Source organism: Thalassophryne amazonica, chromosome 5 (assembly GCF_902500255.1).
Source record: "Thalassophryne amazonica chromosome 5, fThaAma1.1, whole genome shotgun sequence".
Classification (NCBI taxonomy): Eukaryota; Metazoa; Chordata; class Actinopteri; order Batrachoidiformes; family Batrachoididae; genus Thalassophryne; species Thalassophryne amazonica.
The window spans coordinates 62472711-62487655 of NC_047107.1; the positions used below are offsets into that span (position 1 = coordinate 62472711).

The 14945-nt window shown below is 41.7% G+C and overlaps 1 protein-coding gene across 1 annotated transcript in view; it reads left to right on the top strand.

Moving 5' to 3' along the window:
- Positions 1–14945, top strand: part of LOC117510628 (netrin receptor UNC5C-like) — a 962031-nt gene that overhangs the window by 897630 nt on the left and 49456 nt on the right. The window contains 3 exon segments of the mRNA XM_034170417.1: positions 4400–4617; positions 10077–10212; positions 14730–14817. Of these exon segments, the coding sequence (XP_034026308.1) occupies positions 4400–4617; positions 10077–10212; positions 14730–14817 (442 nt within the window).

Sequence of the window (14945 nt, forward strand, 5' to 3'; positions counted from 1 at the left end):
GCTAACAGGGACTTAGAAGAGAGAGACCTAATGTTTAATAGACCACATTTAACTGTTTTAGTCTGTGGTGCAGTTGAAGGTACTATATTATTTTTTCTTTTTGAATTTTTATGCTTAAATAGATTTTTACTGGTTGTTGGTGGTCTGGGAGCAGGCACCGTCTCTACGGGGATGTTTGTTAGTTCCTTAGTTCGTTAGTTTCAGTTTTGTTTCATTCCTTTATGTGCTCTTGATTTGCAGGTTCTTCGGTGATGGGAGTAGTGCAGGCTCATTTGTCCACCTTTTTTTGATGATTTGTGACTTTGTGACTTTTTTCCTTTGTTCAGCACTTGTCGTGTGCTGTGTGTCCGGGCCCTAAGATCAGCCAGATAGGGAGGTGCTAGTCCATGAAGGATTTTGTACGTTAATAGCAAAACCTTAAAATATGACCTCACTCAGACAGGAATCCATTAGAGGGAGGCCAGAATTGGGATAATATAATTTTTTACTATTCAGAATTTGAGCAGCAGCACTTTGGACCATTTGGAGACCTATGATGCTGGACTGCATCAAAACGCACAATTGGACATTACAGTAATCTAATCTAGAAGAGACAAAGGCATGAATTAATGTTTCTGTATCTGCCATCGATGGAATAGGTTGAATCCTTGTAACATTATGGATGTGAAAGAAAGCATTCTTTATATTTTCTTGAATGTGTACATACAACCCTAATTCCAATGAAGTTGGGACGTTGCGTAAAATGTAAATAAAAACAGAATACAATGATTTGCAAATCCTTTTTAACCTATATCAACTGAATACACCACAAAGGCAATATATTTAATGCTCAAACTGATAAACTTTATTGTTTTTGTGTAAATATTTGCTCATTTTTAAATGGATACCTACAACACGTTTCAAAAAAGTTGGGACAGGGCAACAAAAGACTAGAAAAGTTCATGAATGCTCAAAGAACACCTAACTGGAAACAGGTGAGTGTCATGATTGGGTATACAAGGAGCATCCGCAAAAGGCTTTGCCCTTCACCAGCAATGATGTGGTGAGGATTACCACTTTGTGAACAACTGTGTGAAAAAATAGTCCAACAGTTTGAGAACAATGTTTCTCAACATTCAATTGCAAGGACTTTAGGGATTCCATCATCTACAGTCCATAATATAATCAGAAGATTCAGAGAATCTGGAGAACTTTCTACACGTAAGCACCAAGAACGAAAACCAACATTGAATGCCGGTGACCTTCAATCCCTCAGGCAGCACTGCATTAAAAACTGACATCATTGTGTAAAGGATCTTACCGCGTGGGCTCAGGAACACTTCAGAAAACCATTGTCAGTTAACGCAGCTGTCCCTACATCTTCAAGTGCAAGTTAAAAGTCTACCATGCAAAGCGAAGCTATACATCAACAACATCTAGAAATGCCATTGACTTCTCTGGGCCCGAGTTCATTTGAAATGGACAAAGTGCAAAGTGGAAAATTGTGCTGTGGTCTGATGAGTCCATATTTCAGATTGTTTTTGGAAATCATGGATGTTTTGTCCTCCAGACAAAAGAGAAAAAAAAAAACATCCAGATTGTTACCAGCTTTAAATTCAAAAGCCAGCATCTGTGACGGTATGGGGGTGTGTTAGTGCCCATGGCATGGACAACGTACACATCTCTGATGGCACCATCAATGCTGAAAGGTACATCCAGGTTTTGGAGCAACACCTGCTTCCATCCAAGCAACATCTTTTCAGGGACCTCCCTGCTTATTTCAGCAAGACAATGCCAAGCCACATTCTGCACATTACAGCAGCATGGCTTTGTAGTAAAAGAGTGCGGGAACTAGACTGGCCTGCCTGCAGTCCAGATCTGTCGCCCATTGAAAATGTGTGGTGCATTGTGAAGCGCAAAATATGACAACGGAGACCCTGGACTGTTGAACAACTGAAATCATACATCAAGCAAGAATGGAAAAGAATTCCACCTACAAAGCTTCAACAATTAGTGTCCTCAGTTCCCAAACACTTACTGAGTGTTGTTAGAAGGAAAGGTGATGTAACACAGTGGTAAACATACCAGTGTCCCAACTTTTTTGAAATGTGTTGCAGGCATCCATTTCAAAATTAGCAAATATTTGCACAAAAACAATAAAGTTTATCATTTTGAACATTAAATATCTTGTCTTTGTGGTGTATTCAATTGAATATAGGTTGAAGAGGATTTGCAAATCATTGCATTCTGTTTTTATTTACATTTTATGCAAGTCCCAACTTCACTGGAATTGGGGTTGTAGTTCGAAGCACAGTGTGAGATCAAAGCTCCAACATTAATGTCACAGTGTTAACATTCGCAGTTGAAACTGATGTTTGCATTTTGCAGGATCAATGACATCATCTCAGTCTTGTCAGACCTGAAGAGTAAGAAGTTGCTACACATCCAATTTTTCACTAAATCAGACAATCATCTAAAAGTCTACTGTGAGCGAGATTATCTGTGTTTATTGGTATGTATAGTTGAATGTCATCAGCATAGCAATAAAAAGTAATTCCATAGCTTCTTCAATCTTATATGTTATCTCATATCTTCAGCTGCTTATCCAGGATCAGGTCATGGGAAACAGCATCAGCAGGGGATGCCAAACTTCCCTTTTCATGGCCACTGTTGTGTCAGGAAGGGTATTTAGCATAAAACTTGTGGAACATCAACATGCAGGTCAACCTGGGATCTGCTGTGGTGACCCCAAGTAAAAAAAAGGCAGCAGCTGATGGGACTTACATATATTACCACCAGAGCAGGTGGCTCTGTGGGATAGCAACTGGCCTACATGTATTAGGTCTGTGCTTCAGAAAACCTATTTGTGTCTTTGGACAAGACACTTCATTTGCATTGTTCCAGTCCAACCAGTTAATGGGTATCGCCATTGGCTGGGGGAGTCATAGACCTTGTTCACACAGTGGTATCCAGGGAAAAGCACCAGCCCAATCAGTCTTGGGGTCTCTACCCTTAAGTTTGATTTTTCAAGTTCAAACTTAAGGGCGTTAACCTTCTGGAGTCATCTGACACAGAGACATGTCACAGTCATATGACCAAATTAAGCAGATGTACTATCAACTCCACCACACTCTGAGTCACCATTTGAATATGCGTTAAAAGTGTGGACTTCAAACTGTATACCAGTTTTTAAATTGTGTTGATAGGCCTTGAAAAGTTGAATCATGATTAATAATTTACACCATGCATTTTCCTGAATATTATTGTCATGCACGTTTTGTGCAGAAATGCGCTTCCAGACAGGAGTTTCTCTTCCTTTTCTCTCCTCTCTTGCCAGAGCAATTGTCAGGTTAAACAAAATGTATTCCCCTTTATTACTGATGGAAAAATGCATGACCTAAACCAGTCAAAAGTTATCACCAACCCATGTATTTGGTTGCTAAGAAGAATAATTTCATTCAGGCAGCAGCACATTCAGAATGAAATGTGGAGCGAGAAAGAGAGAGAGAGAGAGAGAGAGAGATGTGGCGCGAGGGAACTGACATTGACATGGAATATCTGTACAAGGTTTGGTCTTCTGATATACATGTCATTGGTGTCACTGCCAAGAGCAGGGGATAGTCATATTCCTGTGCTCACTGGCACAGATGCTGACAAAAATGCTACCAAAGGCAGACTGAGGTGCCAATACTGCCTCCAGGTGAACAACAGGAAGAATGATAACGTTTCAGGCCTGTGACATGCCCCTCTGTCTTCTGTTTGACATGAATTGTTTTTCTGAGTGGCTCAAATAATTTGTGTGGCATCTTACTGTTTTGTAAATAGTTGTACAAAAAATGTCTGAAGCATTTCTTGCATTTTAATGTAAATACTTGTATATAACTTTTTTTTTGCTACATTTATGCATATGTTTTAAAATTTATAATTTATATTTGTGTTCTAAGTTTGTTAAACATATTTGTGATTTTCACAGTAAAAAAAACTTTTTTGACTGGAGCATTGTGTTTGTACAATATGTCAGAATGAAAGAAAATGTAAAATCATACAGGTGAGGTTGTGCTAAAAAAAAAAATGTCACCAAACAAGGTGTCAGTTTTATAAGGTAAATTAGGAAGGTAAAACCAAAAGTAGTTAAAAACGGCCAATTATACCCTGGAGCCCAGAGTGTTAATTTGCTTAAATCTGTGCTAAACATGAAAGGTTTGGGTGTTGCACTCATTGAGTGGTGCTTCTAGTTTCAGTTTACATGTTTTTTTGAAATGTAGTCTGAGCAATCTGCCCCTCTCAGTGAAGTATTTGGTCCAGTACATTGTCACGTTGTAGACCAAATTGTGAAAACAGTGACTAATGCTATTTAATCCTGAAGGATTTTGATTGTTTGTTTAATTTGAGCATAACTTTCTGTCTCTCATCTCTCCAGCTGATCTATTGACGTCTCCTCCTGACTTGACCAATGCAGCCGCCATGTATCGTGGTCCGGTGTACGCTTTCCATGAGGTATCTGATAAAATCCCGATGACCAACTCCCCTCTTTTAGATCCACTTCCCAACTTGAAGATAAAAGTCTACAACTCCTCTGGTCTGGTCACACCACAGGATGACCTCGGAGGAGATTTCACTTCTAAATTGTCACCTAAGGTAATTCTTAATATCCTGTAACTCTAACTTGATTCTAAATTTCTTTATTCCACTTTTGAAGTTTTTTCTCTGTGGTGACACTACACTAAAGAAAAACAAAAATAAGCAGGCATGTTGTGTTCCCAGTCAACATAAATGTAAACCATGCACCTTTAATATACACCCAGTTCAGTGCCCCACTTTCCTCCCTTTGCTCTGTCAACTCCATGGCTTTAATACCCGAGGCAGCTGTCACAATACAGATGAAACTGCTCAGACTCATCACGGCACTGAGCCAGTACAAGAGCTGAACTCACAAGCTTTGAGCTCTGCACAGCACTGGCACTTTGTAGTGATTGTATTCATCATTCTTAATGATATCGTAACCAGTACTGTCTAACAGATGATGGTCTGCTTCTTTGTTCTTTTCTCATATCAGTTCTGAGCCCAGTGCAGATGTTTTTGTCGACACACAAGGACACTCGCTTACAAGTTTTCACCACCAGGCATTTTCAACAACAAAAAGGAAAAAAAAAGTTTTGAAGCAAAAAATACCTCATCAGCCCTGCAGTGATGTCCTTTACAAAGCAAATAAACAAAACATGATTTTTGGAAACATCTTATTTTGATGTTGGTGGGTTCTCTTAAAAAACAAACAAAACACCATTTACGGTCTCTAAGGGCGGTCTCCTAGTGCCAATTTTTGATACCTGATTATGGACATTTCTTTTGGCAATTTCTTTGTCTGCATCTGGGAAGAGGCCATTCTTCAGGAGTTGGGCTGCGATGGCGTTTGCTGTCACCGGACACTTGGGAGGCATTGTGCTTCTTCCTGAGAGCTGGTTTATGGTCTGCCACGCTTTACAGCTGGAGTGGGTGAAGTCAATCGACTCAACGACCTCTGTCCATCTGGCCCTACGAGTGGCGTCCAACTTCTCGAGTAGTGCCGTTGCGGTCGCATCCACTTCAGCTCTTGAGCTAGCCTGCTTTTGGGCTCGCAGGAGGTAGTTACACTCCTCATTCCAACCCAGGATGTAGTTTGCATTGTAGCCTCGTGGGATGTTTTTTTTCACTGCCCCTATCAGCACTTCACAGTAGGCTGCATATGCGGCATCTACATCAGGAGTATCTGGGTCCGGGAGGTTGCCGCATTTTCTCTCTTTCTCTACAGAGAATGCGTGCCAGTTAGCCTTCCGGAAGTTCCATCTTCTGACAGGTTTCCCCGCAACTGGCTGTACCAGTGATGGTATTCCGATGACAGACGGTCGATGGTGTGATCGGGGAACCCGTTGTCTGTATCCTTGTGGACATCCACTCAAGACTGGAGCCTGGTGGAGATTGGCCAGTGGCTGTTCAGCTGAGATCAGACCTAACAATGGTGGCCATCCCATGCTGTCTGTTGAGGGTTGAGCCGGCAAAGGATGTCTGCTTTTCCACAGTGTATCTCCTGAAGGAGGACACTGCAACTTTGTGGGAGTCGGCGAAGTGGCGTATGATGTCCAATTTGGCGGTGGTGAGACCCTCGACATTTAGCTGGAGCACTGTCAGACCCTGATGCTCGATGGTTGGGATGGCCGCTTGTCCTGACGTGAGCTTGCGTCCCCCCAGCCTCTTGCACCCTGTTCTGACAGCATGACGATTGGGTGGCGACATTAGTTTCATGAGCTGGTCTCTCACCAGATCTTATTACTCGCAGGGGAGGCCACATGAAGGCTGTCATATTCTCCCCCTGTGACACACATGAACATCCAACACCGCTCGCTGGACCCTTCGAAAATGTGGGGCCATTCACGCTGTTAGCACGAAAATAGTGAGCACACGACCACTTTCGAGCTGGATGTAAAATTAGTCTAAGTGCCCCCACGAGTGTTGCATTGCAAATCGACACACGTGGCGTACCAGTGTGTCGGCTCCCCCCATCACATGTGGCATGCGTGTGTAACACGCGTGTGTTGTGCTCCCGCCAACACATGTGGTGTGCATGTGTTTTGTGCCCCCCTTCTGTAACACATGTGGCGTGCGGGGGGCAGCACACTTGTATGAAATGCTGATATGTATGTACAGATGGGGAGCAGCCAGCCAGGTCTGAGGGCACACAGCACAGCGAGTGGCCTCCCAGCTGATTGCTGGCCAGAAACTCACTGACAGCTGCAAATGGTATATAAATAAGTACTACAATAGCTACATACACTGTGACATAACAAGTAACTAAAAAAATGATCACATAACACAGAAACAGAGAGTGACAGGTTGGTCTGTGTGTTGAATGGACAGGGGGCGTGGCCCACCAACAGCAGCAGGTGTTGACATCTCTGGTTCTGGACGTCACAGCTGGGGAACACGTGCCATGTTTTGAAGGACATGACCTTACAACTGTCCACTGTGACGAACGTGTCTGCTTGCTGTCCTCACATGGAAATACATAAAACATATATCGCCTTTGCAATGGGCTGCAGTGAGCGCGCGCACAGCGCGCACATTGACAGGCTGTCCCAGGTGTCAACATGTGAACATGCAACGGGTGATCTCAATGTAACATTACCCACGTGAGCTCTGTTCTACATGACGCAGTGTCTGTCCTGTGGTACACCACCCACAGGACACGCATGTCGGGCAGGACTTGTGCGGGGCCGACTGGACATGCCGGGCCAGCCGATATGGACATGATAAGTGCGCACTGCTTCATTCATGTCATGTCATGACTGTACGTCTATGACCATGGGTCATCTACAGAAGAACAGACGGTTCATACTTGTATTGTTCACTCGATGAGAGGGATTCAATAAATTGTTGTGGGTTTTTTTTTTATGGTGTGTGGTTTTGATTTTTTTTTTTTTTTTCTCCACAGCATAGGCATGATGTGGTGCAACATGTTCAAGCTGGGTTTTTTTCTCCACAGCAGCAGCATGATGTGGTGCAACACATTCCAGCTGCTCGCACTGTGTTCATGCATGCTTATGTGCATGCACTACACCATCGCCAGTGTATTGTGCATGCCTGTGCGACCGTGCATCCCTCACGACAGCAGGTGGAATGTTTCGTGGTTCCCCATTTTGTTTTTGGTTTGCAGATTTTCTTCCGGATTCTGCGTCTTTCGTGTTATGTGGGAAGGGGCCCTAAGAAACTATTTATTTTGATGTCTGGGGTTTGAAAGGTGATATAAATGACTTTTCTGCCACTAGGTGTCAGACTAGCACAATACTGAAGGACATAAACAAATCTTCCCTTCTCTGCCACTCTTCCTCAACCCTCCCTCCTCTTCTTCCTCATCATCCTCTGCATCAAGCTGAAGGAAGGCAGTTGGAGATTTTAAATATGTCTAACAGCTGTCTTTGGGTTAAAAAAAACAGACGTGGATTCTAGTCTGACCAATAATTAATTAATTTATTTATTTTGAATCTTTATACTTCTGGAAAGTATCTAATAGTGGAAAAAAATGCAACCGCTATGCAAGGAGTAGTAGTATCTCTTTATGAATGAGGATGGGGCAGTGACAAGGCAGGACTCGCATGCACTAAATGGCAGAAAAGCTCAGAGCACAGAGGGAGCGTTGCTTCATTCTCTGCAGAGGACACCAATGAGCCACTTAACCTTTGCACAAAAAATGGTTGGTGGCTGTTTTATTAATGTTTAAAGTCTCATTTAGGAGACTCAAGTGGAAAGCACATCTTATCTACACTTTAAAGACGCATCCGTTCCCATTTCTGTCACAAAGATCTGTGAGCATCTCTGACTTAAAAACCCAAGCTCAAATATGGAATTCTTTGATGTCTAAAATGAGCTGCATTTGAAGCCTAAATTCTCTTTGTAGCATGTGAATTTTTACAAGCACTTTCACAGTTTTGTGGGACTTTGAACATGTTTAATATGAAGCCCGAGTGATGCAGAGAGGACACGCACATCCAAAACACATAAAAGGCGTGCTGGATCAAGAAAAATTATACCAATAATAAAAATAGAATGATCCACACCACCACAGCGCTCCCATGCAAAAAAGCTTTTTTCATAAAGACGTGACGTTTCGGGCGGCTTTTTTGCATGGGAGTGCTGTGGTGGTGCGGATCATTGTATTTCTATTTTTAATATGAAGCCCGAACCATATTTTTAATTGTAAAAGGAAGATAAAGGATTTTAGACATGATGACTCATTTAAGTTTGCAAATAACACTCAGAACATCTGTGATGTTTCTGTCTAAAATGTGTGGACTTGCAGCATCTTCAGTATACTAAATATATCAGCATGTGATATCCATAAAAGATAAGATAAGATAAGAAAAGCCTTTATTCATCCCTCAGCGAGAAAATTTCAGTGTCACATCGCAGCATAGAACAGTAGGAATAGAAGGGCATGCAATAAAACAGACAAGTATCTCTTAAAAAACAAGAACTAAAAAAAGCACTGAGTGCCGGGTAAAGCTAAGGCTACCATTGTTCAGTTCAACGCTGCACTGCTGGGATGATATACAGTGTCGGGATGTAAAAGTGATCAGATAAAGTGACTTCAGCATGAAATGTACAATAAGTTACTCTAATATTTACAATATGGACAGGTTAAAATATAGTAGGTAAAGTGACTTAAGTTTGCAACATAAGTTAAATTATTGCACCTAATAAATACAGCAGGTAATGACATGATTATTGTCCAGGTTGCTATGGTTACCACAGTACTAGCATTGTTCATTGTTCAAAATCATATCCGAGTGGAGAGATGGAAGTTTTGATCAGTGCATTTCAAAAAAAATCTTTTCTTAGTTTGACAACACACTCTTCAACAGATCTATGATTAGGCAATTCTCGTATTAATGCACTGATACCATGTTACACTTGTAGCATACTCTTTTGATATTGACAGGAACCCATTAAAACCTAAATCCAGGACACTAACTGTCTGATGAGGCAATGTGTCATGTAATAAGACCATTCACAATGTGACAAGACTTCAAAAAATTCAAAGGAAACACCAAACCAAAAAAAAAAAAAAAAAAAAAATCATAGGTTGCTCCAGCTGCAGCTGAATGTAAAACACATCTTCCCATACTAAGAGTTGCAGTTCTTTTGAAGTGCTTATGCTGACACCATCACCTCACCCTTTCAAGGCTGATCAGGCTGGTACAAAAAAAAAATTACAAGCACACAGCTTTGAACACAGTGGTCTATGAACCCCCTGGACATTGGCTGTTTCAGAGGAAGCTTGCACTTTAAACCACAGTGCTTTGATTTACAGTTTTCTTTTATGCATAAGGCTGCAAGTTATGGTCCAGCTGTGAGTCCCTACAAGCCTAACCATGTTCTAAAATCATGACTGCACAGAAAATAGCTGCTTCCAACTGGCCTATCAAAAGAAAACAGTCCACTGCCTGCTGTATAACAGCACTGTTGCTTGTACACTGAAACTGTTTCCAATGAGTGTCATTCATTCATTCATTCATTTATTGTGTGAAAGGGACAAATCAAATGCATCCTGTTTGTTTGATTCCTAGGTAACGCAGTCATTATTGGACAACAGTGACACCGTAAATCTTCGCAACCAAAGCTTGGCCCGGACACGAGACCCTTCCTGTACTGCTCATGGATCATTCAACAACCAGGGAGGGCACCTGATTGTCCCCAACTCTGGTAATTCATATTTCTATCAAATTTGAACTGCTAATTTTTAACTTCTAATAAGAAAATAACAGCTGTAACCACTAAAGGAAATGCACTAATAACTCAAAATAGTTGTGTAGTAATACTGAAACCTCATTTAAGTGATAAAATTGATAACATCATTCTGTGAGGGATGACTAAAGCCGTCGTCACACAAAGCAAGAATGTGCTGGAAACATGCCCGATATGGCAAATATTGCCATAAGCCAAAGCAATTGGGAGGAAAAGAGGTGTGGTCTTCAGTGTCTGAGAGCAGACAGACTGCCTCATCCACACCTGTCAGATCGCATCCAGAGCGCATGTAGATGGCACAGAATGGTGTCAGATAGCCATAAAAGGTGCTGCATACTGCCTGATCTCCAAATGTCTGGATGGCAAACACGCAAAAGGCTGTGTGTGTGTGTGTGTGTGTGTGTGTGTGTGTGTGTGTGTGTGTGTGTGTGTGTGTGTGTGTGTGTGTGTGTATAACTGCATGGGCCTCTAAGCGCGCTCCAATGTTTGCTGGCAGTTGGGCCATGCTGTCCCTCAGAGCGCCTTCCAGGGAACTTTCTTTTTTCTTGTTTGACCACTTCAGGAGCACAACGCAACTCTGGACACTGTGATGGTTGGATTATCACATGGAAGTAATGTTTTTTTGGGTGAGAGGATTCTAACCATAGGCTGCTGTCCCAGCTTCATGTCCACGTCCGCACTGTGAAACACTCCTGGGCCTCTGTTGGAGGTGAGATTCATGTTTATTAATGGTGTAACGGCCCAGCACAAGTTCCATGTTCCTACAGAGTTAAAAGGTGATCATTTATTACAGCATGAGATCCATCCAGCTCAGAGCCTGACTCATGCATTGACACGTTACTGCGCACCATGGAGAGGTAGTTGCCTGTGTTATGATGGAGACAATAGTTCACATTACTTATGTCGCCCATTGGAAGGAATGGACAAATATCTGTACTGTAAGGTCTATTGTGGATAAAACAGCCTGTTCAGATTTGTGGGGACATGCGCAGAGTAGCGCACGGAGCTTTTGGTTTGATAGCTGCTGTTCACATTCACTGTACATGATAATTATTCATAATTACCATCATGATGAAGCGTGCCACATTCATTTAAACAGTTCCTTTGTGCTCTGGGGGGACATTATTATACGTCTCACAGGTCATACCGGCAGGCTTTGCGGTCTATCTCAAAGTTCCCTCATATGTGCTCAAATCATTTCGGATCCCGTTTTGCCACCATCGGAATATGTAAATTGCGGTCAGATGGTCCTCAGATTGCACATGGACCGCCGTCGGATAGGTGTCCCATCTCAACCGTGCCCAGAGAGTTTTGAACATGTGCATCGCACTCTGGGCCGTCGGCCGATTTTGACCAACTGTGTCAACTTCCGCAGATGGCTGTCAGAATGTTTTGGAACTGAAATCTGACACTTTTCAGATGTGCACTAATTCATAAGACCAACGGCACTCTGCATGATTCCGGCTATGTGTGACGGGGGTATTTCTATTTGAATTAGAGTTTCATGAACAAAATTAAGTATATTTAAATATTTTAATGAACATAACATTTGGCAGGCAGAGCACTGATACTGACAGTGTGAGATTATTTGATTAATGTTGCATTCTCACCAGGGATCGTCAATGCCAGTTTTTGGCTGGAACCTTGGTGGTGCAGCTATCATGGAGTTAAATACATACAAATATGTAACATTACAACTGTAATGTGTAATTTTTTTTTTTTTTTGTAACTAGGCCCCAATGAATACAAATTAGCAGTATATGTTATTTGGCTGCAGGTAACCTAATAACTCTTAATGCTATATGTTAAGCTGGCTAGCCAGCAAGGCTGCTAGCCAGATAATAACTTAGCACTGCATGACAGGACTTTATATTTACTTTCCATGATTTTCTTAGAATCTTTGCAAACAGTTTAAGTTTTGGCTAAGAAGAATTTTATTAAATACAACCCCAATTCCAATGAAGTTGGGATGTTGTGTAGAATGTAAATAAACACAGAATACAATGATTTGCAAATCCTGTTCAACATATATTCAATTGAATACACCACAAAGACGAGATATTTAATGTTCAAACTGATAAACTTAATTGTTTTTGTGCAAATATTTGCTCATTTTGAAATGGATGCCTGCAACACGTTTCAAAAAAGTTGGGACAGTGGTATGTTTACCACTGTGTTACATCACCTTTCCTTCTAACAACACTCAATAAGCGTTTGTGAACTGATGAAACTAATTGTTAAAGCTTTGTAGGTGGAATTCTTTCCCATTCTTGCTTGATGTACGACTTCAGTTGTTCAACAGTCAGGGGACTCCATTGTTGTATTTTGCACTTCATAATGCGCCACACATTTTCAATGGGCGACAGGTCTGGACTGTAGGCAGGCCAGTCTAGTACCCACACTCTTTTACTACAAAAACACACTGTTGTAACACGTGCAGAATGTGACTTGGCATTGTCTTGCTGAAATAAGCAGGGACGTCCCTGAAAAAGACGTTGTTTGGATGGCAGCATGTGTTGCTCCAAAACCTGGCTGTACCTTTCAGCATTGATGGTGCCATTACATATGTGTAAGTTGCCCATGCCATGGGCACTAACACACACCCATACCATTACAGATGCTGGCTTTTGAACTTAGCGTTGGTAACAATCTGGATGGTCTTTTTCCTCTTTTGTCCAGAGGATGCGACATCCATGATTTCCAAAAACAATTTGAAAAGTGGACTCATCAGACCACAGCACACTTTTCCACTTTGCATCTGTCCATTTCAAATGAGCTCTGGCCCAGAGAAGGCGACGGTGTTTCTGGATGTTGTTGATGTATGGCTTTCACTTTGCAAGGTAGAGTTTTAACTTGCACTTGTAGATGTAGTGATGAACTGTGTTAACTGATAATGGTTTTCTGAAGTGTTCGTGAGCCCACGCGGTAAGGTCCTTTACACAATGATGATGGTTTTTAATGCAGTGCCACCTGAGGGATCGAAGGTCAGGGGCATTCAATGTTGGTTTTCGGCCTTGCCTCTTACGTGTAGAAAATTCTCCAGATTCTCTGAATTTTCTGATTATATTATGGACTGTAGATCATGGAATCCCTAAATTCCTTGCAATTGAACATTGAGAAACATTGTTCTTAAACTTTTGGACTATTTTTTCATGCAGTTGTTCACGAAGTGGTGATCCTCGCCCCATTTTTGCTTGTGAACGGCTGAGACTTTTGGGGATGCGCCTTTTATACCCAGTCATGAGTGTCCTCAGTTCCCAAACACTTACTGAGTTTGTTAGAAGGAAAGGTGATGCAACACAGTGATAAACATACCACTGTCCCAGCTTTTTTGAAACGTGTTGCAGGCATCCATTTCAAAATAAGCAAATATTTGCACAAAAACAATAAAGGTTATCAGTTTGAACATTAAATTTCTTGTCTTTGTGGTGTATTCAATTCAATATAGGTTGAAGAGGATTTGCAAATCATTGTATTCTGTTTTTATTTACATTTTACACAACATCCCAACTTCATTGGAATTAGGGTTGTAATATGATAAATCATTGCTAGCTATAATGACAATTGCCATCATAAATGGTCAAGGTCAAGTCAGGTCAGCTGTGGTAGCACACACTGGTGTCACTCTTTGCTGCATCTACCTTCACTAAGGCCCTGGTCAGACTGAATAATGAATCATGACTAATGAGCCATGTAGCGTGTTTTTTTTGTTGTTGTTGTTGTTTTTTTGTGGAGTTATTCAAGAAACGTGGGAGAATAGTGGCTCCTCAAAGCAGATTATTGGGCTAATGAGGCTCATCTCAGAGCGTGGCGCTAATTTCAAGAAGTTCAAAATGTACCAAAAAGTAGCATGGGGCGATACTTCCTATATCTGTTTTTAGTGAAATTTATTAAATCACCCACTTATCTCAGCAGTGGCACTCATGTCTCTGGAACCAGGCAGTTGAGGTTGACAGATGCCTGTGGTGATATTATGGAGTCATGAGGTTGCTGGACAAAGGTGACTGGCCATGCTGATAACTTGCAGGAGAGCGCCAGTCCAAGTCCTGGTGCTTCCTATCTTACTGTATGTTTGTGGAGACTTTATGGTTGTCTTTGTTATGATGTGTTTTTTGGAGATCCTTGAGTACCATTAGAATGACTGGGTGAAATAAATAGTTATTTCAGGAGGTTCTGTACCAATTTTGTTGTGAGAGAATCTCAGCTATGACATTATGGCCAGGTGGTACGCTTCTGACATCGCACATACAGTAGGTGCCTCAGGGTTGACAAACCTAGTGGCTGGAGAAGGCTAAGAACACATGTATTCTAGATGTTAGATATGGCGATTGTAGGTTGGGTGGTTCTGTATTGTGGCACATGTGGCAAAGCATGGTACCAGTGCAGACTCCCGAAACTGACATAACCTGGCTTGATAAAGTGATAATAGTTTCACACATTCAATTATTATTTGTGGACTCTCCTCCTTACTGCAGGTGTGAGTTTGTTAGTTCCAGCAGGCGCTGTTCCTCAGGGGCGAGTTTATGAGATGTATGTGACTGTGCACAGGAAGGACAGCTTGAGGTAAGTTTTATTTTGCTTATTTTCCCCTATTTTTCCTTCTTTTTTCCCTCTTTTGTGGCTTCTGGTCACTGTATCCCCTGTCTATCATTTTTTTTCTTTCCTCTGTCTCTTGTTTCTTTGTTCTCCTG